Source organism: Corvus cornix, chromosome 6 (genome assembly GCF_000738735.6).
Source record: "Corvus cornix cornix isolate S_Up_H32 chromosome 6, ASM73873v5, whole genome shotgun sequence".
Lineage (NCBI taxonomy): Eukaryota > Metazoa > Chordata > Aves > Passeriformes > Corvidae > Corvus > Corvus cornix.
The window spans coordinates 18,858,200-18,883,479 of record NC_046336.1 but is presented as its reverse complement, the minus strand read 5'-3'; the positions used below and the strand labels follow the sequence as shown (position 1 = coordinate 18,883,479).

The window sequence follows — 25,280 nt, the reverse complement described above, 5'->3', positions numbered from 1 at the left end:
CACATAGGAAACATGAACTCAAATTCACTTCTGACCCACAGAGTGACTGAAGAGAACATTCAGCAAGCCTGATCCTTGGGTGTACCTATGGCAAAACCTACTCTTCTGATGGATCTCTAGGGCTATTTCAATACCCCCATAAACCCACCTGCTGACTCCTGACAGCCCTGCAGAGCAATGCAGTTTCATAGGACGTGGGTGTCTTCCACCTAATGCAGCAATGGCATTGAGTATATCAACATACCCAGAGGGAGGCAAGTGTTGGAGAAGGGAGGGGTGAGCCTTTGGAGTTTTTATTATTAATTGAATAGCTAGAGGTATACTTTAGCCTAGCTGAGCCTTAAATTGATCTAGCAAAAGCTGTAGCTAGAAAAAAAGCAATGCTGTACCGAGCTGCAGAGGGCACTCAAACCAGAGGCAATTAATAGGATGACTTGACAGCTTTGCCATAAATCATATTTATAAACCATAAAATTGGGCTTTTCCGCCATTCACAGCATCAAGGAACCTGGGGAGATACAGCTTATTTATAAAGACAATAGTGCTTAGGAGTGGGAAGACAAGGAGGCGGCTTGACCACGAACTGAAGGAAATCCGATATTCCTGCTTTCACACGTTCTCCTAGCTGGGAACACATGGCAGCACAGAGAGGCAACCTGATGGACAGGCTGTTCTGACCACCTCTGAGCCCACCAAGGAGCACACTGCCTCGGGAAGGGTGAGATCAGAGTGGCAGTGTCACCCTGGGAAGGGGCTGCTAGGGCTGCCAATGGCCCCAGCTGACCCGGCTGGACTGGACCCATACCCCGGGGTGTGATGACCTTTCCAGGAGGTGGGAGGGCTGGAGGGAGAGTGGGCGCTGCCTCCCACTCCCCGACCGTCCCTCCCGTGCCGGGGTGCGCCGGGGCCGCGGGCATTTCACGGGGCTCCTCGTGTCCGACGCCCGTTGCCCGCGTCGGGGGCTCCCAGCGATGCGAACACCGCGGCTTTGCCCCGCTGCTCTCCCCGCCCCGGGAAGGCGGGCTGACAGCGCCGGCAGCCCGGCACCCCGGCACACGGGGGCTGCTCCGTGCCGCCGCCCCGGGCCCAGCGCCGCCGGCGGGGGCAGCGCTCCGCAGCGCGGCCCTCGCACAGCCGGGCTCGGCCCCGCGCGGCGCCGGCACCGCCCCGGGGGTCGCGCCGCCCGCGGAGCGGGGCTCCATCACCGCCGCCTTCGCCCGCGACCGGCGGGGTTTGCGTGACACCGCCGGCACTCCCCGGCGCCGCTTTATGTAACCCGCCGCTCGGACCCGCTTATAAAACGCCGCCAAGGCAGCGCTGCCGCCAGAGCCGCCGCCACCCTGAGCGCCGCGGCAGCCGCGAGGTAACGGCGCGGGCCGGGCCGGGCCGGGGGCGGCCGGGCAGCGCTGCTGGCGGGGCCGGGGCTGCGCCGAGGGCGGGCCGGGATGGGGGAGCGGAGCGGAGCGTGGTCGGCCGGGTCGGGTCGCGGCTCTGGCTTAGTGGCGAAGCCGGCCCGTGGGGCGTGGGTGGGAGACAGAGGGGCGCTGCTGGTGAGGTGCTGCTGCAGCCCGAGCCTACCTGTAGCCTCTGCTAGGCTTTTCTCGTCCTCCTGCCGTCCGTGCACACATCCGCTTGTGGTTTAGCTTGCCAGTGCTAATTGGTATCTTTATAAAAATCTGCATAAAAGGGTGTACGATGAACTAAGCAACAGAACCTAGCCAGGACAGATACAAGAAAAATGTTCAAAAGTCTAACAAGGTCCTTGTCCTTGGTGTCACTGTCATCTTGTTAGTTTGTTTTTTTTTTTTCTCATCATCTGTTGTGCAACCTTTCAAGTGTGTAAGCCATCTCTTGCTGATGTAACCAGCATACCCTATGTTGTTTCCCATAAGCAAGGCTTTCCTTGGGGTGAGCAGCTTTATAGTTCAGTTTGGGTCGAAACTAAACAACCCTTTTCCCCACCATTTTTATTTTACTTACACAGGGAAAAAACTTGTGCAACTTGTTGAGCTTTCAGTGATAGGAAGAGGCAGAGAGGAAAGAACAATTCCCATTTCTTTAAACCTGTCTTTTGTAGCTCCAGTTTCTTAATAGGGTGACTCCTTGAGAAATCTACTACTGCTGTAGTGGTGGTCCTGCTAGTTATCACCCTCTCAGTCCTGGGAGGAAAGAAGTGCAGATGGTGGGAGGGGGGTGGTTGGTGGGATACCTCTACCTTCTCACAAAATTCAAGAAACTAGCAATGGATGTCTTTGTGGACAGGTCTTTCTCCTTGCTCTTTTAACCTGGTGAGCACCTTGGCTTTTCCCAGCATCACAGTAAATTTTTAGCATGTGTAATTGTTATTTTAATCACATTGACATCTCTGGAACAAACTTGTGCAGCAAACAAGATGCATGTGACTGGCCTTCATTTTCAATAAACACAGCCATTTTTCTTGCTGTGTTTCTTCACATGGATTCGTTTATAGGCTTTCTCTGCTGGCTTTTTTTGGGTGGTAGCGGGATAAGCATGCTATGACTGAAGAACGTGGGCTTGAGTCTCTTTAAGTGATAACAGCTTCCATTTATAGTCCCGACTGTGTTGCAGAAGACAGTCACCATCATAGGTGAACTTGTTTTTGCCTCCTTAGATGCCCTTTGAGCAAGCCTCATTTAGTTCAAGAACATACTTCTTGTTCTTAAAGGTTAGTTCTAAATCTGTGGGTTTCCGTGCCTTTGGGGACTACTTGATGTGTTCCGGTGCGGATGTCCATCCTTTTGGAAACTTGGCATGTGTATTGATTGGTGTGGTGTGCATGAACTTGCTTTTCCAAGACACTTTCTGGAGAAATTTTTGTTCACATGTCTCCTTCCTTCATGTTTCTGTGTTCTTTGTCTCAACAGATGGGAACTGCTCAAAACAATAGTGACCTCAAAAACCTCCATGCAGTGGAGCTTGACCTGTGTAACAAGGACATGATGTCAGACACATTTGATCACAGCATTATTTCTGTTGGAGAAGAAGAAGGAGCAGGCAATTTTCAACGTTCTGTTCCAACACAGGAGTCCCTGCGATGTCCTCGGGGCTCTGTTGTGAGTTTCCATAACATCCAGTACTCTGTTAAGCAGTCCAGTGGATTCCTTTGTAAACGGAAAACTGTGGAAAAGAAGATCCTTCATAATGTTAAGTAAGTGTTTGCTTAAATGAAATACTAGAGGGTAGGAATTAATCTGCTGCTGTGAACCAGTGACCTCATGTCACCTTCCAGATCCAGCTGTGCTGGTACAGAAATGACTGCCCTCCTGCCAGTCAGCAGTTCATGTGAGCACTTTGATTTGCTTTTAGGCAAAATAGCTGGAATATAACTGAAGCAGGTTCAGTTATTGATCTGAACAAATTAGGACCAAACTTTTGTGAACTCTTCTGCCAGAAGATCTGAGGGTTCCCTTAGCTATGGTTCAAGGTGCAGTCAGAGGAAATGAGCAATAGAGAGCAGTTGTTGCTTCTTTTCAAGACCCAGCTCAGCAGGGAAGACACTTAATTTCTGTCTTTTGTGGATTGCTTTTTATGTCCAGTTCTGATTCTGTTCTGACTGGCAGTCTGGGACAGAAAGGAAAAATGCTTATTGATTTCAGATTTAAGAATTTTTTAATCTCTGAAGTTTTCCTTTCAACGGCATTTTGTTCACACCTCACCTCTACTAAAAGCTGAATATGGATGGTCCTTGTAAATGTCCTTATTTGTAAACAACTCTTTCCTTCTTCCAGTGGCATTATGAAACCAGGCTTGAATGCTATCCTGGGGCCAACAGGGAGTGGGAAATCTTCGTGAGTACCTTCTGCTCCTTTAAATGGACAGTCAGCTGTTCAAAGTATATTTGGGATTCTGAGGGTTGGGGGAGATTTGAGGGATCTGCAGGATTAGACCTTTGCATGCCTGTGAGAAATCTGGTGATACAGTTTGACCTCCTGCCCTCTGTCAGCTTTGCTGAAGTTCTTGCACTGTGACTGTGTCACACCCCATCTACTCCAGTTGGTGCTCTGTAGTACTGCAGTCATCTTTGGTGGTGGCCTGACTTAAGATACCAGGCAGAACTGGGGTGACTGGAGCTCAGATGTGGGCTCTGTCCTGACTGGTAACAGGGTGGGAATGGGGTACAAGCTCCCCTGGGGCATGGCAGATGACACTCCCTCTGAACTCACTGCAACAAGACTTCCTTGAAGCTGCTAGGCCAGACCCCTCTCTGATAACTGACAGGAATGCAGTCTGTAGGATGCTCTGGATCCTTACCCCAACTTGGCCTGCTGGTGGGACTGCACGTGTGCTTGAGTTGTTTGGATGAAGGCACACAGAAATACCATGTAGACTATCTCCATCCAGTGCTAATGCTGTTTTCTCTCCTGTGGTCAGAGAGGTCTTTGTCACTCTCTGACTGTAAGAATGTCAGACACTCTCAAATATGGCCAGAGTTCACACAGGTGTGTTTTTGTGGTAACCATTGATCTTCTTTTCTAAGGAGACTGCTGGTTAATCAGGATGCTTTCAAGAGCAGCACTTCATCAGGGCAGTTTACATAGCTGGCAAACATGCTGGCCTCTGCATTGGCAGTAAGGAGGATCCAGTGATACATTAAAAAAAAATTACCTTATAGCATTAATCGTAACTCTAGTCTTGTTTATGCCTATATGGATTAATTTCCTTGAGATCAAAGGAGTTAGTTTTGTGCTCCCCTGGCTGGAGAGCAGCCTGCAACGACTCAGCAGGGTGCTTTTGTCCCTGTGCATTTGAGGTTATCTATAAATACACAGACCAAGTTTATCTGTGGGGGGTTGACTGTTGTGAATTGTGCGTGTCTGTACACTGCCATACTGCTGTGGCACACCGTGTGCTGGAAAATCCTGGATGTACACCAGACTTTCTGTACAAAGAGCTAAAGCCTGCAGAGTAGGGGAAGCCCCTTCCTGTGCCCTCTGGTTTGCAGCATGCTGAGAGCAGGCTGTAACTCAGTGCTGGCTGATGGTTCTTACCCAGTCAAGGGTAAAAGCAACAGTTATTGCAAAACCTAATGCCTGGTGTTTGTCTGAAGTCTCCTAGATGTGCTGGCTGCCAGAAAGGACCCAGCAGGTCTGTCTGGAGAAGTGCTTATAGATGGCATCCCACAACCTCCAAATTTCAAGTGCATCTCAGGATACGTTGTGCAGGTGAGTAACTGCTTTCTGCAAGGCCTGGGAGACCTTGGGATGGAAGACCACTTAAGATGAGGAAAGCAGGAACTACTAGTTTAGCAGTAATTTTCAGTGATCCCTACAGAGCCTAATTTGATAACTCAGCTATTACACTATTCAGTTTTTATCTGGGATATGGAAGACAAGAAGATCCAACTGTTACTCTAGCTTAGTCAAGCACAGAGGTCTTTGTCTTCCCACGGCCACGTGGATGCCCAAACTGCTGGGCTGCTGTGACTTGTCCTTTGGGCTCTGCCCTGAAAAGCTAGCAAAGATTTTTAAAAAAAGGAGGAAAAAAACCCGTGACACCCAAAAGCTCTTGTTGTTAAACTCAGAAGCAGTTCTAGCTGGCAGAAGTACCTTCAAACTATCAGACAATAATTCTAGGAAATAAGTAGATCCCTGCTGTTCTTCCTCTGATTCTAGCTGGCTGTGACAGAGGTTCATTCCACTCGGAGACAGGAAAAGCCAGCTGAATCTGCGGAAGTGGGTGGAGGCCTGGACCAATAATAGACCCTCAAAGCCCTGGGGAACTTGGGGAGAAGGGGATTCTTGGCAGCCATATGAGTAGCCGAATCTGGAAACCATCCAGGGTTCTGACTACAGGCAGATGTGACATAGGCAGCTGAAAACTGCCAGCTGGGGGGCTCTGGGAGGATCTGTGGGATGAGACTGGTGCTGAATCTTGATCCTGGAGGTCAAAGATCCCCACATCCTCAGTGGTTGATGAATAGCCTGTAAGTTTCTTGCAAGTGGTCCCAGTTTGAGACATTTGTCTCTCAAATGTCCAAAGCAACCAAACATAACCTTAAAATGATAAGCAACTTGGTGAAACATTAAATGGTCTCTCCCTGTTCTCACCCCATGCAGTACTCCCTGGCTCGATAAAGATGGACCAAAAACTACAAACAACACTTAAGTCCTAAATACATACATAATTATAGAACCAGTTTTGTGCAGATAAGCATATACGCATGCTAAGTCATATGTTATCCCCATAAAACTGCTGGTGGTCTCTGCATTCATGCTGTGAGAGCGAATGTGTCATACCACTGTTGGTTATGTTTGGTATTAAGCTTAAATTCACAGTTTAGTTTCCAGTGTAGTTGTTTTGGTGGATCTGAGAGTGGAGAATGGAAGGCTAGGGTCAGAGACTGGGGGGTTGTGGGAAGGGAGGGGAAGGTATGAAATGCCAAAACCATCTTTGGCAGCAAAGCAGCACATTCTTGTCTTCCTCTGTTAACTCCAGTGCCAAACATGGTTGACTGGTGTATCATTTGTGCTACTGATGCACTACATCTGATGTGGGCAGTGTCCCAAAGCAGGCAAGAATCTGCTGCCCTGCAGCTTAGGGGATGTCTTCCAAAGATGCCTGATGTAACAGGCATATTTCCCAGCAGCTACCCAGTGTTGCAGCCCTTTTCCTCATCATATGGTAGGATACAGAATTGGTACAAATATCAGAGTGGGGTGATGGAGAGGCATGGAGCGCTGGATGGACCTGATGATAAATCTCTGTTTGGCTCATGGTTGTTGCAGGTTGCTGTAGGCTGCCCAGGTCTGTCAGGTGGATAGATTTGATTCCCCCTCAAAGTGCACAACTGTTGGAAGTTTTGTAAAGGGGTAACCCTTAGAAAAAAGTCTTAGGTCCAAGAGATACGCATAGTTAAGACATAGAAAAAATCAGGAGCGTCTTGGTGCAATATTCTTGCTTCTCTGAGAAGCTGCTGCCAGTGAGGAGCTGGGGAAAGCTCCTTGTTGGCAGCTGAACTCAGCAGGTGCTCTGGACCACAACAAGGTGTGGCTTGTAACTGGGAACAGAGCTGACCAGGGTGATGCCCTGAGTGTCTCTACCTTGAACACTGAGTACTAGCAACGTCCTTTGGCTCCAACTGGACTGACAGAAGTTTAACTGTACAAAATGACTGCCTGCTCTGCCTTGCTTTGGCTAGTAAATAGAATGCATATGCAGTACAAAGTGGCAGTGTCTGCACTTGAACTTCTCAGCCTGAAAGCAGGCTGAGGTGGTGCTTGGTGTAAGCTGTGGGTCCTGCAGAGCTGCATTCTCCCCTTGGTTGCTACTGAAGGACTTTGAATTTCATGTCATGTAAAATTTGAAAGGGGAGTTGTCCTTCAGTCCATGTTCCACTGTGGTCTGCAAAAAGCTGATCTAGTGACTGCCACTAAGGGACTCTGGTGCCCACTGAGGCAGCTGAGGAGTTTTTCCAACTGTCCATTTGTACTTTCAGGATGATGTTGTCATGGGCACAATGACGGTGAGGGAGAACCTGCAATTCTCTGCTGCGCTGCGTCTCCCCAGCTCCATCAGCATTAAAGAGAAGGAAGAGCGAGTCACCCAGATAATCAATGAGCTGGGATTAAGCAAAGTGGCTGATGCTAAGGTGAGCAGCGAGAACACCTTTCTCAGAAATCATACTACCTCTGGAAGCTGAGCTGCTTATCTCTGGGCTGTATGGTGTATGTAGTGCAGTTACAGGAAGCTAAACAGGAACCTGACTAAACCATACTGCATGCAAGAAATCAGTCTCCAGCTCAGGAGGGAGCTTGGAGAGAGGTATTTGTATTTGCTACTAAAAGGGGAAGGTTTTGAACCATGTCCAGCATGTTGTATAAATTCAGAAGGGAAGGAGTCGCTTAGTCATTGCATCTTGGAAAGTTGTTCAGTCACTTCCTGGCTTTGTGGGACAAGACGAGGAAATTGTTTTCTCATTTCTGAAAGCTCTGAGGGATGGAAGACTGGTCTGTGATAGAAAAGTTCTGTGCAGCTCTTGTATTAACAGGCAAGCTACCAACAAAAGGCATCCCCACACACCAGTGCCTCCTCTGAATGTTGTGGCCTCATTCTGTCTCTTCCTTGTCAGTGTCATCCTTGTTCCCTGAAGTTATAAGGCACCTGATACCTCTGAAAATCAGGCTCAGCTTACTGCTACACAGTCCCTCACACTGAGTCGAACTCACCTGCTGCTGGCCCTAGAGTTCGTTAAAGGGACTCTGAAAATGAAAACAGCTGCTGGGTGTGGAAAGCCCACAACTCCAGAGCATGTACTGACTGGGTCTTGTTGCAAGTACCTTATTTCTTCTGCTTGCAGGTAGGAACTGAATTGATCCGGGGAGTGTCCGGAGGGGAACGGAAGAGAACCAACATTGGGATGGAGCTCATCACAGAGCCACCAGTCCTTTTTCTGGATGAACCGACAACTGGCCTTGATGCCAGCACAGCCAATGCAGTACTCATCCTTCTGAAGAAGTAAGAATCAGTTCTTCAGGGCTGTGTTGCAATTTGGTTGTCAACTCATTAGTAAAAAAAGGAATGTTCTTATGACTGAGTAGCTAGTGCTCCTTTTTTTTGTTGTTGTTTTTTTAATAGCTAGACAAATAGACTCAGAAGTGGTAGTAAATGATTTGTTTGGGTCTTTTCCAAAGCCTTTTTAAGCTTATGGGAATCTTTCCACAGCAAGCATTGGATTGGAGCCCAAAAAGCAGATGTAGCTTGGACAGCTTCCCTTTGCCACAACGAGGGGTGGACTGGAAGGTCCGGCCTTGCAATCATAATTTCTTGGCTTTCCATCTGAGTCTATTACAAAGGCCCCCCCTGATAACAGTCTTGAACTCAGATCTAAGACTTCACCTGCAGATTTACCCTCAGTGTCCAGTGTTTAGGAGATGAACTGTCTTCTGACAATTAGAACAACGTTGTATGCCAGGAAGACAAAGAAGGCTTATTTAATGAGAATGACTTTCCAGTCCTCCTCCTGGGTTTGCGGCATGTTGTCTGGTTTTGCTTCTGGGGGTCACTTTGCTCTGCTGTTTGTGGATATAGGTCTTTGGTTGTCAAGGGTACTTGCTGGGCATCAGTGCTAAAGCACTTGAAAGAGCATCTGACAAACCTCAAGGGACACTTGTTTTGATTTTTCTTTAGAGTAAATCTTCAGCAAAAGACCTAAGAGGAATCTCAGCTGGCCAGACTTACACAGCCTGCTAAGTAATGCCTGGTGCTGCCATGGAGCACAGTAGTCAGGTTGAGATCTGGTGTAAAAAACATGTAAGGAGGGCTTATACACAGCTGTGGCCTCAGGCTTTGCTAGCTACAGACAACATCATACTCTGGCTACCTGGACTGCAGTGATGGTCTCCTGTAATGATGGGTGCTCTCTTGAAGGTCTTGCAGACAGCATCTGACACAGTGACAGAGAAGGGGAAACGACAGTTTTTGTGGGTCAAGACCCTGAGAAGTTGCGAAGTATTTGTCTTGGATTTGGATACTTGGGGTTTGCCTTCCTGAAATTCAAAGTGTGGTGTACTTAAGAGATGGTTTGTTTCTGTTTCAGGCTCTCAAGAAGAGGGAGAACCATCATATTTTCCATCCATCAGCCCCGCTATTCCATATTCAAGCTGTTTGACAGTCTGACATTACTGGCTTCGGGAAAGGTGCTGTACCATGGTCCTGCAAAGCAAGCCCTGGAGTACTTCAGTTCTATTGGTAAGTCTTCCATGCCAAGAGCAAAAGCAACTGGCTCATGAGTTAAATCTGTGTGTAAATTCTTACCCTAGCATGGGATAACCGTCCCATGCTTCTCTATCACTAAGATGTTAGAGACGGTACACATACAGTCTGAGCAGTGTTATGTTAGAAAAAAGACAGAATGAGAAACCCAAAAATTTTCAGATGAGAGCATGGCTCTCTCTTGCCTTTGTTTTGCCCTGCATGAGGACAAAAACCAAGAATCAGTTGGACATGTAGAAGCATGATGTCCAACAGACAAGGTAATACTTGTAGTTGTACCAGGTCTCGGTGGCAGATCTAGTGGTTTTTGAACCACAGCCTGCAGATTGGCAGCAATCTGTACAAATTGATCCAAAAACATGCTCTAGACTGAATGCAGATGGACAACCAAGAAAACAGAATTACGGTGTCTTAAGATGGGTTAATAGTTGCACTGTTGGGTGGCTGCCCTCTCTCCAAGTAAGCAGGATGAAGATGTCTGAAAATAATGAACAGAGAATGTGGAGTGAACTTCCAGTCTGTAGATGCAACCATGGACACATTAGACTGTAAGCTTTCCCTGACTTTAAGGGAGGTGCTTTAACCAGTGTCAGTACTTCTGCTCCTCCTCTTAGTAGCTCACTTCCTTTCTCTCAGGGAAGCTGTAGAAGCATCTTTGGGTTTGTTTGTTTTTAATTTCCTCCTTGTCCCATAGTTAGAATGATATAAGAAGCTGCTCTTGGACAGCCCTTCCTCATCCTTGTGACCAGGGAAACAACAGCAAGAATTGAGTCTCTGGAAGAAGTATCTGAGTCTGTAGAAGAGACATCCAGGAACCTCTGCTGAGGAACTGTGTGTCTTTCAGAGTGGGATATGGTTAACCAGCACTGAGAAGGAGGCAAGAGTTGTCCATACTGAGCTGTGTAGAAGCAAGTTAGAGACTTCTCCTCACCTAAAATCAGTGAATAAGCAACTTTCAAACTCTTTAGATACCCTGGATTCACCACCTCCTAAGTCCTGTCAATCTACTGCTGTAAAGTAGCACTTAAAAAAAAGCAGTGAAGCCTTCTGGTAGCAGGGTTATGGAAAGGTGATACGGTATTAGACCTAACCTTCTAAGGTGTGCTCTGTGCAATACAAACACGTTGCATGTGTGGTTTTGGTTTGGTCTGTTTTGGTTTTTTTTTAAGGATATGAATGTGAACCCTTCAACAATCCAGCTGACTTCTTCCTCGATGTCATAAATGGTGATTCAACTGCTGTGGCAGCAAGCAAGGAAGATCACAGACCTGTGGACACAGAAAAAGGTAAATTGTGAAGGAGAAATCCACTGCTGGCTAGTGTAGAAGGGAAGTTGTATGTGGTGATGGCAAGCTCTTATTCTCTGGGTTTCCTTGAGCCTAAGAGCATTTCATTATCTTTTTATTTTTCCTACTAATATATATACTTTGCTCTTCTTTAAAGAGCTCAGAAAACTTTTAAGATTTTTTTTCACTTCAGTTTTATAGGAGAGCAATGACAAATATCAAAAATAAAAACAACAACCCTATGTGGAAAAGACTGGAAAAACTAGATCTGCTTAGTCTCAAGAGGCAGCTGACAGAAGTTTTCAGTCATGTAAGAGGCTGCTGCAGAGAAGCCAAGGTAGATAGGCTAGGGAGTGATGGATTTACAGGACAGTGAAAAAGACTGGAACTATTAGAGGACGAATTCTCTAGCAATATAGTGAGTGAAATGTTTGGAAATACTTGTTTGGGGATACTGTAGTACATCGTTGACTGAAGGATTATAAGGGAACAGATTTTTGTAAAGCACTTTTCAGTAATGTGAATCAGAGCAAACATTGATTTTGCCCAAATTCAATGAAACAAAGGTTTTCTGGTGCCTTGTTTTAAGAGTATGACTGTTTTGTGCCAGAAGGAATGGGCAGATTAGCTAGGTTTGATTAAAAATGCAGGAAAAACCTTTCACTCAAGCTGTCCTCCTAAACTCAGAGCTAGAGGCTTGAACAACTCAAATTCTCTGGGCATTTCTGCCTTTCTTCAGCCTCCAGAACTGCTAAGCTTATTGATGGGCCATATCTGAAGGTCAGGTTGATAGGGAATCACAAGCCGTATCTTGTTTTTCTCACTCAGAAGTGAGGAGTGAAAATGGAGTGGCAGAAGACAACGTGGATAGCAGTGTGGTGGATGTGCTGCACCAGAAATATCTCAGCTCCAGCCTGTATCAGAGCACAAAGGAAGCACTGGGGAAAGTGGAGCTTGGACGGGGAAGCAAGCAGAGACTATCCAAGCAGGAGCATGAGATTACCTATGCAAATGGATTCCTCACTCAGCTGTACTGGGTGTCCAAGCGTTCCCTGAAAAATCTCATCAGGAACCCACAGGCCTCCATTGCACAAGTAGGTAACAATTGCTAAAAGTCTCAGACTCTTGCTGCTCTCAGTCCCATGATCTGCAGTTTGTAGGACAGACTCTTGTTTTCAAAGGCAGATGGGGAAACAGAAAAGTCCTGTGCCACTGCCATGTAAGTGGAGTGAGATGCTCAGCTACCTTTGTGGCCTTTGGAAAAAAACCTCTGGTTTAGTTTAGCTAAGGACTACTGCACTGAAGTTTGGGGAGGGCATAAAGTGCTCCATTCTCTGGTTCACATGGGGATCTTCTAGGGTGATGTTAATTTTGTGCCTCACTTTAAATTTTAAACTCGGTTATTCTATAAGAGTGTTTCTGCTAAACTCTCCTAGCCAAAGAACAAAGTAGGAAAGTGAAGAGGATAAAATCTGAAAAACTCATAAGGATTTGAATTGTGTGTGTCATTGGTATACATTGCCTCACCAAGAGCAAGGCTTTAGGCAGGTGTGAATCTTAAACCCTGCAGATGACTTAATGTTAGTTCCTAACTTTTTTACTTATCTGAAGGACTTCCTTTTTCCTTTCTTCTTTCCACTTCCAGATTGCAGTGACTGTAATTCTAGCCTTGGTTGTGGGTGCTATCTTTTTTGGTGTAAAACTGGACCGAAGTGGCATTCAGAATCGGTAAGATGAAAAGCCACAGCTTTGCTCATTTTTCTATCTGTAGCAGTCAGGTTTGAGGCACAGGGAAGGAAGGCCTTGGGATCCACTTGGACCCAAGGAGGGTTGGGTTCACAAGCCTCAGAGCACTGCAGCATGGAATTGCAAAGGTTCCTAAAGGGGCCACAGTTCTGCCAGGCTTGCACATAAGTACAAAGGGGATGTAAAAGGAAAGATAAAGGATACAGCTAAGATTTACAGTAGCACAATTAAATATCCATTCTGTGGACAGAGAAAAGCACTGACTTGATGGTATGATGATGTCTGAGGCTGACAGTGTTTGATCTGGTTGTTCCCTCGCTGTTGCAGTGTTCTGTTTTGCCTTCTAGGGTTGGATCCTTGTTTTTTGTCACCACAAACCAGTGTTTTTCCAGTGTCTCTGCAATTGAGCTATTCATCAGAGACAAGAAACTATTTGTGTAAGTAGTAAGGCACTTGGACGGTCTCATACCCTGGAACAAGATGGGGGAGTATCTTACACGCTAAACAAAATTATTACCACCAAAGACTTCATTGCCCCCTTGCAACATCAGATTGTAATAGTAATGCTAAATTAGTCTATAGAGCAGGGAGCTGAAATGCTAAGAGCTGCGGGAAGGAGGAAATGCTTTTACTTGCTTTCTGTGTGACAGTTTACTGGAGCTGGTTTTCCAACCCACTTCTGGTAACAGCTGGTTTTGAAGTCTGCATGTGAATCCTGCAGACTGTGAACCCTTCCTGCCCTCTTGCTCACAAGGGTTGAAAGACTGTCTTGCAATGGTCCTAAAATGGCAAGACTGTGCAAAAATGAAGGGAGAATTCCTGGAAAAACTTTGCAAGGGATGCTCAGATGAAGGGGGCTGCTGTCTGGCTTACAAGAGCTCGCTAATAATCAAGCGCATCCCTCTGTTTAGAAGGATGTGCTCAGTTATTACATTCTTGTTATAAATAATTACTTTAATATGTAATTATATATAGTTACTGCATTTATTACTTTACTTATAATATTATGTATAATATCTGTATAATTATTCTTTATATTTTTATATATATACATATATATATGTGTTTGTATGTGTGTATCTGTGTGTAAATGCATGTAGATACAGTATACATACATGTATATATACATACATGTTGAAAGTGTCGTTTGGAGGCACCTCCACCTCATGCAGTGGAGGGGCAAGAGACAGATCCTATGCAGTAAAGAGGAAACTGGAGATTTATGCCTGGAATGTACATGTCCACCCACAGGCTGCTCAGAGCAGCTTAGTATTGATCCTAACAACTGCTCAGGAGTGAAATTCCCCCAAGCTGCCATTTCTTGCTAGTCTGCCCTGCTTCTCAGTGTAGTTTACCAGCTATGTCAATGGGGATTTAGGCACCTCACCAGTTAAAGCATCTTTTCATGAGCTCCACTAAGCAGCAAAACAATCATAATGACATTTAATTGCCCTGTGAACTGGGTTGATGTTCCAAAGGTGTTTTCCCATTGTTGGGTATCATTCCTTCTTCCCTGGAAGCAGCTCTATGAGTTAGCAGCAGATGAAGTGTTCCTCCAGTTTATAGCAGTCTAACGCTTCCCTGTGCTCTTGTGTTAAGGATCTTTTTCTTTGAAAAGAGATTTAGGAGATTTTTTCTGGTATTTTACACAGCAGTCACACAGCCTTTCATTCACTTTCCGTGGAAGGGGTGTCAGTTTGACTGCAGGGTCTGTGAGACAGATCAGCCCTTACTTTACAGAGTGATCAGGGAGAGCACAGAGAATATGAGCAATTTGCATAGAGAGGAGTCAGTGGCAGAAAGAGCAGAAAACAAATCAGGATAAACCAAACATGCACTCTGAGCCCGCTTCCCACGGAAACTCTAAACCTGTACAACTCCCCTCCTTCCTGTCCTCGCAGCCATCAGTACACCAGTGGATATTACCGTGTGTCTGCCTACTTCCTGGCCTTGATGATAGGAGATCTGCTGCCCATGAGAACTACTCCAGCCATCATATTCTCATGCATCAGTTACTGGATGATTGGTAAAGAATTGATGCTTTCATTGAACCTGTCGTCTTCCAACACATTTGATTTCTGACACAGCCAGAGCTTAATTCCTGTAATAACATACTACTACTTGAACCTTCAACTGATTTAAGTGCTTGGCATCATAACTTTGGAGGACTCTGGGGCAGGGGCAGAGACAGCAGCAATCTAAGACAGGGACCTGCCCGACAACGTGTTTTGGTAATGCTCTGTGGGCCTTTGAAGCATGCATAGTTCCTGCCAACTCCAAACTTGGTTTTCCTTCCTGACATGCCTGTCTTGTATAGGATTCCTCTCTGGAACTCATAATGTGGTTGTTTACTGGACTCTTACCTTTCTGTTTTTTGACAGGATACCAAGCTGTTGCAGGGCGGTTCTTCTTCTTCATGCTGACTCTGGTACTGGTGTCCTACACTGCCACAGCCATGTCCCTGGCTATCAGTGCTGGGATGGATGTGGTGGCTGTGGCCAATCTGCTCATCACTATTTGTTTTGTCCTGATGCTTGTAAGTATATAAGGGGGTGTGCACTCCTCCTGGAGGGGAGCAAAAAGCTGAGACCAGCTGAGAGGATTGGGTTGAGCTAGCCCTAGGCAGGCTAAACTATCCATAGTCCAGTGGCATGTCAGCCCCTTGCTTGTGATTTTATGGTCACTATAGGGTCAAAGATATACTTCTGCCAGCTTGTAGTCTAAGGGTCAGATCACTGCTCAGGTGCAGTTCAGTAGTTGTGATGCCACCAGAACTTTCCAAACAGTGTGCCCCAAACAAGTGTTGTTTGTTTTTATTAAACTGTCCTTACAAAGATGGATTTAAAAAAAATCTTGCATTTCCAGTATTAGAAATATAAGTGGTCAACTAGATCATTTAAAAGGAAAAAGTCCTGAAATAAACTTCAGATCTGTTGATTTTTTTGCATTAATTTTTGCTGCCTAAGTGGGATTAGAAGTTGAAAACCCTCTCTTTTTTTAATTCAGTATTGCCCTTGGGTTCAAGAAATTACTTCAATACTCTTCCCCAATTTTTTAAGGAAGAGAACAAGAGAGAGAGGAATCTTGACTACTCATGAGAGCTGTGAATTCTTTTTCAAAGAGGTGGTGCTGGTGATGGAACTTCTTGACTGTGAGACCTACCAAGTTACATACTTCTTGTTAGGTGATTCCTGGTCACTGTCTGTGTGCATACTCTGAGCCACAGTCCATCCCTTATTCCTTGATTTGCAATTCAATCTGCTTTTGCAATATGCCAAGTAATAGTATCCTGCTTCAACTTCTTGCTGTGGGTGAGAAGTGTGCATGTGTAGTCAAGGGCAGCTGATGTACATTGAGTTATGTCACAGTATATAAGGAGTGACAGTCACGAGTGAAAGTCAGTGGAGTAAGCACAAGATCACTTGTGATGAAGCAGAGGCTGAAGTGTCATGTTTAGCCGTGAAGACTGCTTGTACTAAGAAGTAAAAGCAAATCTTTTTCCAGACAAGAGAAAGCATGGATGAAAGATGTAGGACAGAGGGGAAGACTGAAACAATAACACCCCAAGTTCCCCGTTCTTCTCATTTTTGATTCTCCACTTTTTTATCTCCCAGTCATCCCTCTTTAGCCTCTGGCTAGCTCTACCATAGGACAGTCCTCCTGAGTAAGAAGTTGTGATCATGCTTCTTAGCCCACATGTGGATGTAAAAAACCTTTCTGACCTCTTTGCAAGCAGTTCAGCTGAAGTACTTGGGTATGCTGTTGGGTCAGCAGCCTGGGAGTGCTGCAAGGCTCCAACCCATGTCTGTGGGTACAGGCATGACAACAGTAGTAGGTCCATCAATCCCAGGGCACCTCTGCTGGGAACTGCAGCATCTGTGCAGGAATGGTATTATTTGCAGTAAACAGAGTCTGTGACTCATCAATCTCTTCTGTTCTATTTCAGATCTTTTCAGGCCTCTTAGTGAACCTCCCTTCAGTAATGGGCTGGCTGAACTGGCTCAAGTACTTCAGCATCCCCCGATACGGCCTCACTGTGAGTAGAAAGTAGCATTGGTCTCCTCTGAGTAATGTAGCCACACTGCTGCTTCCTGGAGAGGCTTTGAGTATAAAGTGAAGTTCTCTAAAAAGCCAGGTTTGGTTTGTTTCATTGCATGAACATGGTAAAAAAGAGAACAAACCAGCCAGCCTCAAAATAGAAGCAAAAGTTAGAACTCTGTGTGAGAGCTGGAAGTCTCAGAGACTGAAAAAACACTTTGTGCTACAGAATTAGTGCTGCTTGGACAGCAGCAGAGCAAACTGTCCAGTGAGGCACTAATTCCTAGCCTAAATAGTTGATCCCTGTGCTTTCGAATAAAATAAAATATGATACAGCCTCTCCAGACACTACTGTATGGGTGGCCAGTCTGAGACCAATGAATTTACAGCTGGTTAAAGGATTTACTATAATGCCCAAGTGTCTCAGTCTTCAGTGTGGCTTCCTCTGAAGTGGAATTTGACTTTTCTGAGTGGTAAGGATCTAAGGGTGCAGCTGCTTGGAACACAGGAAATAGGTAGAGCAGGTCACAGGTGGGAGTTGTTTCCATCTCCTGTTTTCATCCTGGCCAAACCTCTTTGGAAGGAATAGTGTCCTACTTTGAGTAAAAATGACTGAAATGAATGCTGGAGCTGGTGCAGGGTGGGAGATGTGTGAGACCTCATTGTTTGGGTATCACTGAGGTATTTTATCAGCGGTACTCAATGTGGAAGTGTCCTCTGAGGTAGCAGTGAGTGTAGGATGCCAGTGCTAGGGAACCTTTCACCTCTTGCCTTGGCTGACTGTGCCACGCCTTCAGTGTGGTGGTGCTGGGGTGTCTGCCTGCAGCCACATGGTTTTCTGGATCAGTAGATTGACCCAGGTGAAAGTGGATGAACAGGAACTTGTAGCTGGAAAGACAGCAACCCATGGCTAAGTAACTTTGAAGCCAAGGCCTGGGACACCAAACTCTGCATGTAGAACTTGCAGCGGTTCCTAAGAAAGGCAGTGATTAAGAGCCTGAAAATAAAAAGGAACATGAACATATGATTCCAAGAATGGTGGTATGTGTATTCTAATAATCAAGTTCCTTTGAAGTGTTTCAGTTTTAATACCCCAAACCACAAACTCTGCAAAAATCTGCTGTCTGCCTCTTTCCCTAGGCTCTTCAGGTGAATGAGTATAGAGATCTCTACTTCTGTGGTGAAAAGAATCCAAATGCAACAGTGTTTGTGGGAGATACAGGCAGTTGTCCCCCTAGTATTTCAGAGGAAATGTAAGTAACTCATGGTGGTTCTGGGCCTGAATTGTGATGACTCGCTTAAAGGGAAGTCTGACTGTGTCAAATTTTTATACTGTTCACAGAATAACCACTTACAAGCCAATCTCAACATGTTCCAAAGTAATGTATTTTAGGATTATATAGTAAACCTCCACAGTTACCCAAGAGTGAAGTAGGGATGAAACTTTACTTGAAGAAATAGGCAGATGCACTAAATTAAGTTTTGTATTTGATAACCTAGCCCTGACTGACCAGTTTTCCTAAACAAATCGAGGGTCACGTAACAATGGGAATGCAATGTGTGGACAGCTACAGAGTTGCTGGAAAGCAGTAGACCTGTGATCAGAAACATGCCTCCCCCACAGAGCTTGTTTGTAAATATTAACCTTCCTGCAGGTACAGCAGAGAGCAGAGGTATCTCTCTCTCAGTGCCCCATTTGGCCCCATTGGAAATATTCTTGGCTACTGATACCTTAAGCAGTGCAAGTGTTTCATGACATGTACCAGAAAGATGGCAAACTGAGTATTTTGCAGGGAACAGTGCAGTGCTCTGTTTCCATGGCTTTTGGACTTCCAGTGATTGTTGTGCAAAACTAATGCTTCTGTACTTACCATGGTTTAAGGTGGTTCTGAGGTTTGCTCATAAATTGCCAGTTATCTATAAAGAATGATTAGATTACTACTGAAAAATTACGAGAACCAGAGATGTAGATTTGTCCCTTAAGCTTTATTTGGTGATGGGTTATGAAGTTTCTCTATTTCTATCACCTGTTTGGCAGAGTTGAGGGTAGAAGGATCTTTGTGGAACAGGAATAAAAGTAATTACCTGAAGATGTGTACCACACAGTAATATGAACTTGTGCCCCATGCTTTTCTGCAGGTGTTCTGGTGAAGCATACCTGTGCAGCCAAGGAATCGCCCCTACCAGCTGGGCAATGTGGGAAAACATAGTGGCTCTCTTCTGCATGACTGTTATCTTCCTTATCATTGCCTATGCAAAACTCCGGTTTATGAGGAAGTTCACATAGACTCCTGTGTTGCCTTGCCCTGCAGCTTCTCAGGTGTTAAAACTGAAAAGCTTGTTAGGGCCTACTGGAGATTGCCAAAATGTTTCAGCTGACTTTGCTGGACTTTAGATGGGAACCCTGCCCCCCTGTTTCTGGAGCATGATCTCCACAGGACTGTGATTGTGGGTTTTAAGAAGAAATGCATTAATGTACATTGCGTAAGTGATTTTTTCTAAGAAAGTATAATTCTCGTAATTCCTTAGGTACGTATCAAATTTTATATTGGAAACCATTATTATTCTGTGGCCAGCTTCTACGCAAAATATTCCATTGAACATATGAGCTTCTCCATCTCAAAAGGTGGAAGGTGATGGTGGCATTTATGGATTGATGTGTTGTCCCTTTTTAGTGTCTGTCACATCTGAGGAGAGACACAGACCATTCGCAGTGTGTTGGAGATGCATTTGAGTTTGAAGTCAGTACAGAGATCAAGCACTCAGTGCCAGGAAAGAACAGTTATACTTCTAGTAGTTTCTCAGTGGAAGTTACTTCAGAAATAACTTTAGCTTCATTAAAAACTAAACAGCAGTGGTGTAAGACATCTCCCCTAAGAAAAGAAATATATACTGTTGTACTGTAAAAGAAAGAAACAAAAAACAAACCAAAAAACTTGCCCCCCACTGTGAACAGCAAGAAATATATTTACTACCTAAAAGGAGGAGAGGAAATGCCCTTTTTCTTTATTTTTTTTTCTAAATAAAAATTTGTATACTTACTACTGGCAGAGGTTTTTAACAACAGACTTAATTATTTGCTGCACTATCTCTATATAGTGCTACTTACACTGGACTGAAAAAAACCTACGTAGACACTTCGGTGGCAACTACAGCAACAGATACCACAATCCCCACAGGATAGACTATCTTGCCGGTACTTGTATCCTCACCACCTCATCAGCAACAGAAGAGATGCTTTTAAATCGCATTAAGACCTGTAAGCGGTTCAGCTAAGCCAAAGGAAAACATCCTCAAACACAGGACTGAAGAGCTTGCCTGTGAGGGCCGGGCTGGCAGCAGTCCCTGAACCGGCCGTGTGCTGTGACAGTCCTGCCGGTGCTCCTGCAGTGAGCGGCCGGGTTGCGGTGCTGAAGGGAGATCGCACTGACTGCGCAGCCGCCTCGAGCGCAAACCAGGCGCTCTCTGTTCTGCTTCACTGCCTTTAACAGCTGGAGCAACATAACCTCGCACCACGTTTTGCACCCCGGTATTTGTCTCTTTCCTGCAGCCGAGTTCCCGCCGCGGTCACACACGGCACAGCCGCCGCGGCCTCCCTTCAGTGGGCGGGGGCTCCGGGGGCTCCTCCCCGCGCCGGGCGCGGGGCGGTCCCGGGCCTGGCGCGGGCCGGAGGAGGCGGTGCGGTGCCGCGGGAGGGGCTCTGTCCCCATGGCGGCTGCGGCGGAGGGGCCGCCCGAGGCTGGCGCGCAGCCCGCCAAGCGTAAGGGGCCGGGGGACCGGGACAGGGGCCGGGCGTGCCCCGGGGCCGCGGTGCGGGGCTGGGCCCGGGAAGGCCGCGGCGCGGGCAGGAGCTCCCGGTGCGCCCGCGGCCTGGTGTGTGCCGGCCGGGCCGGGCCATACGCCTGCTGCTGCTGCTGCTGCTGCTGCCCCGGCACCCGGCCGGGTCCTACCCGCGCCAGCCGGGCGGGCCCGCGCCGCCGCTTCGGTTGGAGGCAGCCGCGGGCCTCGGGCAGCCTCCGTGTGCGAGCCGGCTGACGGTGCCGGCGGGGGAAAGAGCGGCCTGTCGGGTTGGGGAAGAGGTGCCGTCTGCTCCGGGGAAGGCCGAACAAGGGCAGGTTGTGATAGAAGCGGGTTTGGAGAAGGAAGCGGCGAGTGCCGCTTTCCGCAGGTGGGGATCTGTTGAAGCGGACTGGGGCAGCTGTGCTTCCGTTCCGAGTCAGTGACTGGAAATAAACAGCAGCACCGTGCACAGCCACTCAGAAGTTCTCCCCAAATTCCTTTCCTGTCTAAGCACAGGAGGGGGCTAATACTTGTCAGTGCGGTCAGGCCGGGTGCCTGTCTCTTGAATGCTGCCTAAAGTATTAGTTTGAAATAATGTTGGTGCTACTTCAAGGAAGCTGCCCTGGTTTGTTACCCCTTAGTAAAGTAGACAACTTACATTGGAAAGTAGCTGTAGGCAGTTTGAAAGGGAAAAAATGGGACCATTTAATCTTGCTGGTGTGTTTCTGTACTTGCTATAGTTTTTCCTTAAACCTGTCATGTCTTTACCCTGACTAGAGGATCCTGCTGTTGAAACCGCAGAGGAAGCTAAGGAGCCAGCGGAGGCAGACATCAATGAACTCTGCAAAGACATGTTCAGCAAAATGGCCACTTACTTGACAGGTGAACTGACAGGTAAGGCACTGCAATACTGACCTGCAAGTTCTTCTTTCTTTTCACTTTCTTTCAAAGAAATCTGTTGTGTAGTTTGTCTCAACTGTAACTATTTAAATCACATCTGGTAAGACTTGCAGTCCAAATTTGGCATGTTACTAGGCTGCTAAAACCACTAAGATTAGTTATATTAATTTAATGAAGTCCCAGAACAGCACAAATATTTTTCAGAATAATTCAGTATGATAGCAGCAGCTTAAAAAATAATTCTTTTTTGGCTTGAAGAAGTTTGTACATGGAAAATCAATCAAACAAAAGTGGTCTAGGTTAAGACAGACTACGAGGGAAGCACTGCAGAGAGTGGAGTTATTTTTTTCCTGAGGGCAAGGATCATATATGTTTTCCAACATTTATGCCTTAGAATAAACTGCTGCGCAGAATTAACTGGAGGAAAGTAAACTGCCCACCAAAGTGCATTCCATAGGCTCTTAATTTTGAAAGCACTCCACAGCACTACTGATTTGCACAGACTTGAAGGGTATATGGTACAGATGACCAATCTGGATTTGTGCTATCAGTTTTGTAAATATAAGCATCTAACTGACAGAATTAAGAGTAGAAATATGAAGACTTAGTAAATTTTTCTCAAAAAAATTTAGAAGTGAATTCATCAGTGCAGTTGATTTTTGCAGTTGATTTCACAAAATGTCATCTTTTTGTAGAGTGTATACTAATAATCTGTATTGCCATCTAAACTGTTGTGCTTCTTTTGGCTGTTTGAAATCTCTTGTCCTCTTGAAGAGTGTGCACACAATTCAAACTGTATCACCTTTAATTAAAATAAACTTAACTATTTTTTAAGCCACCAGTGAAGACTACAAGCTCTTGGAAAACATGAATAAGCTGACTAGTTTGAAGTACTTAGAAATGAAAGATATTGCTATAAACATCAGCAGAAATCTGAAGGATTTAAATCAAAAATGTAAGTACACCAAATAAGGTAGAGGTGTAATGAATGGTGCACTTGTTTGGGAAATGAAGCATCTTAGAGTCAGAAGGTTCACACTCCATTGTGCTGAAGGAAAGAAAACTCACTGGAATAGATGTGCTGTTATACAATCCCAGTCATACAGCTTTAGAGTCTGTAGGTTACTGTAAGAGAAAATACATCTGAATTTGTGTCCTGGTTTACTCTAGATTCTGGATCTGATAGGAATAACACTTCTTTTAATTCACGTTCTCTTGTTACTTGTGTTAGAGACTAGACAGTACTCTTAAACATTTCATATTTTCCTGGAACGTGGTTGTCAGTGTCACCACTTAATTTTGGGGCAGGGGAGGGAAGGACCTTTTGAATTGTCCAATCTGAAGAATGTAGTAAGAAATTGTTGTGTTTAAAGTGTGAACTGCTTCTTGGAAGTGCATTACTGAGAACTGACAGATAACATTTTTATGCTTTTTTAAGATGCTGATCTTCAGCCATATCTGGAACAGATAAACCTAATTGAGGAACAGGTTGCAGCTCTGGAGCAGGCAGCTTATAAACTGGATGCATATTCCAAAAAACTTGGTAACTATCGTCCCTCACTGTTAAGGCCTAGCAGCATAGTGCCTTGCCAAGGGGATTTAAAAAGAAAGCAAGCAAACTCTGTTTTGTTTAACAAATCTGAGCTGCAGAGTTGCCTGTGCTGCTTTTGAGCACAAACACTGTGTGTGAAGTGATAAGCATTGGGAAAAAATTGTATAACAAGTTATATTATGGTGGATTAGTACAGGTGTTGGTAAACTACAGCTTGTTAGTGAGGCTTGATTTCTTTTTTATGGTATGCACTGACTCATATTTTAAAGACTGATGTTTAGCCTTGCAAATTGCGGGATTCATTAAGTTCCACCAGGCACCCAATCCCCTTGGCTTAAATTAATATTATTGTCTGGGTTCTTAAATTATTGTACAATTATATTTGCCTAAATGCATTAGTAAAAAAGCGTCCTGAATGATACAGTAAATTAGCTTACAGGATGAAAAGCTTTTACCTACCAAGTACTAAAATATTATTTTTCCTTCTGCAGAAGCCAAGTACAAAAAACTGGAGAAACGATGAAATCACAACAGTCTATAAACTGGAGTTGGGCAGTGAATCAGACTGATCTCTGCTTTTGCACAACATTCTGTATGTTGACAAGGATTTGGTTACAGCTAACATGAAGACTGGGAACTTTTTTCAGCTATTGAATACAGTAGGCTGTATTCAGGCTTAAGGCTGAATAATATTTTCCTCTTCTCAAGGGGTACTGTTGCCTCCATTCTGCAGTGAAAAGTAGAAGCTTGTCCTTAACTCATGTTGATACTGGCTATACGTGTGTTAGTCCTGTTTTCCACATGAAATACTTGGTTTAGGGAAGGTCTTCTGTAATCTGTAAAGACATTTTCCCGTAGTAGCAGCAGGACCTAAACTTCAATTTTTCCTTCATTGAGCTCTGTATTGGGAAGATACCTGGACCTTTGGACTTAATGGGTGGGGTATTGAAAACACTTCATTTTGGTATCTCCTTTTATCTGTTTGAAATAGAGAGACTAATCACTATAAATTTACAATAAACTTGCTGCGTTTATTTCTCTGGAATCTCATGGTCTGTTGGGAAGATTACACAAGCTGCTTTATTTTTTCAAAGGGGTCTGTTAATAAAGACAAACTCCTTCAATCTGCTGGAGATGATAGAAGAAAACGTATTTTAAACTCTGCATCAAGTGTTTCTGCAATTACATTCTTTGACTGTCTGGACCTCAGGTGAAATTTCAAGACATACTACTTTATCACATGCTCAGTTAACTTAGCAGATCCTTTCTCTACCAGTGAATTTTGGTCCTAGTAGTTTTTGAAGTGGCATGCCTAGCACAAAAAACTGCTTCTCTACTAGGTTAACAGTGTTGCAAATTCAGCAGAGTCCTTTGTACTGAACAGGTATTCCTCCTACTCCAAGGATATTTTTTCTGTAGCTATTGACCTTAAGTAATTCAAGCTTTTGAATGAGTTGCAGTTGAAGACCAGTACAAATGCTGATATGTAGGAAAGAAGTGGTTCAAACTTCTTAGAGTGTTTAAAAGAATGTCTAGTCAGGTGCCAGTGTGATAAAGATAATCATGCTGTCAGGCTATGTACAGCCACTAATTAGTCAGGATGGACACTTTTTCTTAGTGCTCTTTAAAAAGAGTGAAGCAGATGACTTTCGAGAGCCTTCACCATCAGTTTGAAAATGCAGGGTTAGAAATAGAAATAGCATTTCTGTGCTCGCGGTGTTACCTGGCAGGGCTGCAGGGGAACACAAGGAGGCACTGTGCCAGCAGCAAAAACCACAGATCTTGCAGGAAAGGCACACTACGGACCAAGTCCTGTTGAAAAGGTTGGTTTTCTGTGTATACAAAATGCAGTACCATTTCAAAACAACAAGGATGAAAACCTCCAGGGGCTCTGAAGATGGAAATCCTCCTAGCCATGCACTGCTACTAAGTGCTTAGTGTTTTCAGGTAAGAAAGGTAAGAAATAGTGAGTTCCTTCACAAATCCTTGAGTATCCCACCTCCAGGAAGCAAAAATTAGAAGAGGGACTTGTCCCACAAGTGACTTTTTTTTTTGAGAGGAAATTTTTAGAGACCGACTTTCTGGCCGCTGGAGAATTGTGTGACAGTGGCACCCCAGTTAGGCCAAGAGCTGACAGCTGTGTTCCCAGTTGTGTCTCTGAGTAACTGTTACCCTCCCTGCCTGAGGGACCTCTGTGTCATTGGTAGAATCCAAATCATATCAAGCATGGCAGGTCCTTGGAGAGT

The 25,280-nt window shown here is 45.2% G+C and overlaps 2 protein-coding genes across 3 annotated transcripts; both read left to right on the top strand.

Moving 5' to 3' along the window:
- Window positions 1-572: 572 nt before the first annotated feature.
- Window positions 573-19,850, top strand: LOC104696920 (broad substrate specificity ATP-binding cassette transporter ABCG2-like). 2 transcript variants are annotated; one of them, XM_010411446.3, is made up of 16 exons: window positions 573-718; window positions 2,886-3,169; window positions 3,750-3,809; window positions 5,069-5,183; window positions 7,457-7,609; window positions 8,318-8,475; window positions 9,557-9,708; window positions 10,902-11,018; window positions 11,847-12,112; window positions 12,664-12,746; window positions 13,112-13,201; window positions 14,666-14,790; window positions 15,146-15,300; window positions 16,711-16,800; window positions 17,943-18,055; window positions 18,942-19,850. In XM_010411446.3, the coding sequence occupies exons 2-16, from the start codon at window positions 2,886-2,888 to the stop codon at window positions 19,087-19,089; spliced, it is 2,109 nt and encodes a 702-aa protein (XP_010409748.1). In that variant the 5' UTR covers window positions 573-718; the 3' UTR covers window positions 19,090-19,850. The 2 variants fall into 2 exon arrangements, with proteins under 2 accessions (XP_010409748.1, XP_039409736.1); XM_039553802.1 differs by lacking the exon at window positions 573-718 and adding an exon at window positions 1,162-1,363.
- Window positions 19,851-20,446: 596 nt separating this feature from the next.
- Window positions 20,447-24,079, top strand: BLOC1S2 (biogenesis of lysosomal organelles complex 1 subunit 2). Its single transcript, XM_039553803.1, has 5 exons — window positions 20,447-20,562; window positions 21,360-21,476; window positions 22,318-22,437; window positions 22,921-23,025; window positions 23,526-24,079. Exons 1-5 carry the CDS (start codon window positions 20,511-20,513, stop codon window positions 23,555-23,557), a joined length of 426 nt encoding a protein of 141 aa, XP_039409737.1. The 5' UTR covers window positions 20,447-20,510; the 3' UTR covers window positions 23,558-24,079.
- The last annotated feature ends 1,201 nt before the right edge of the window (window positions 24,080-25,280 follow it).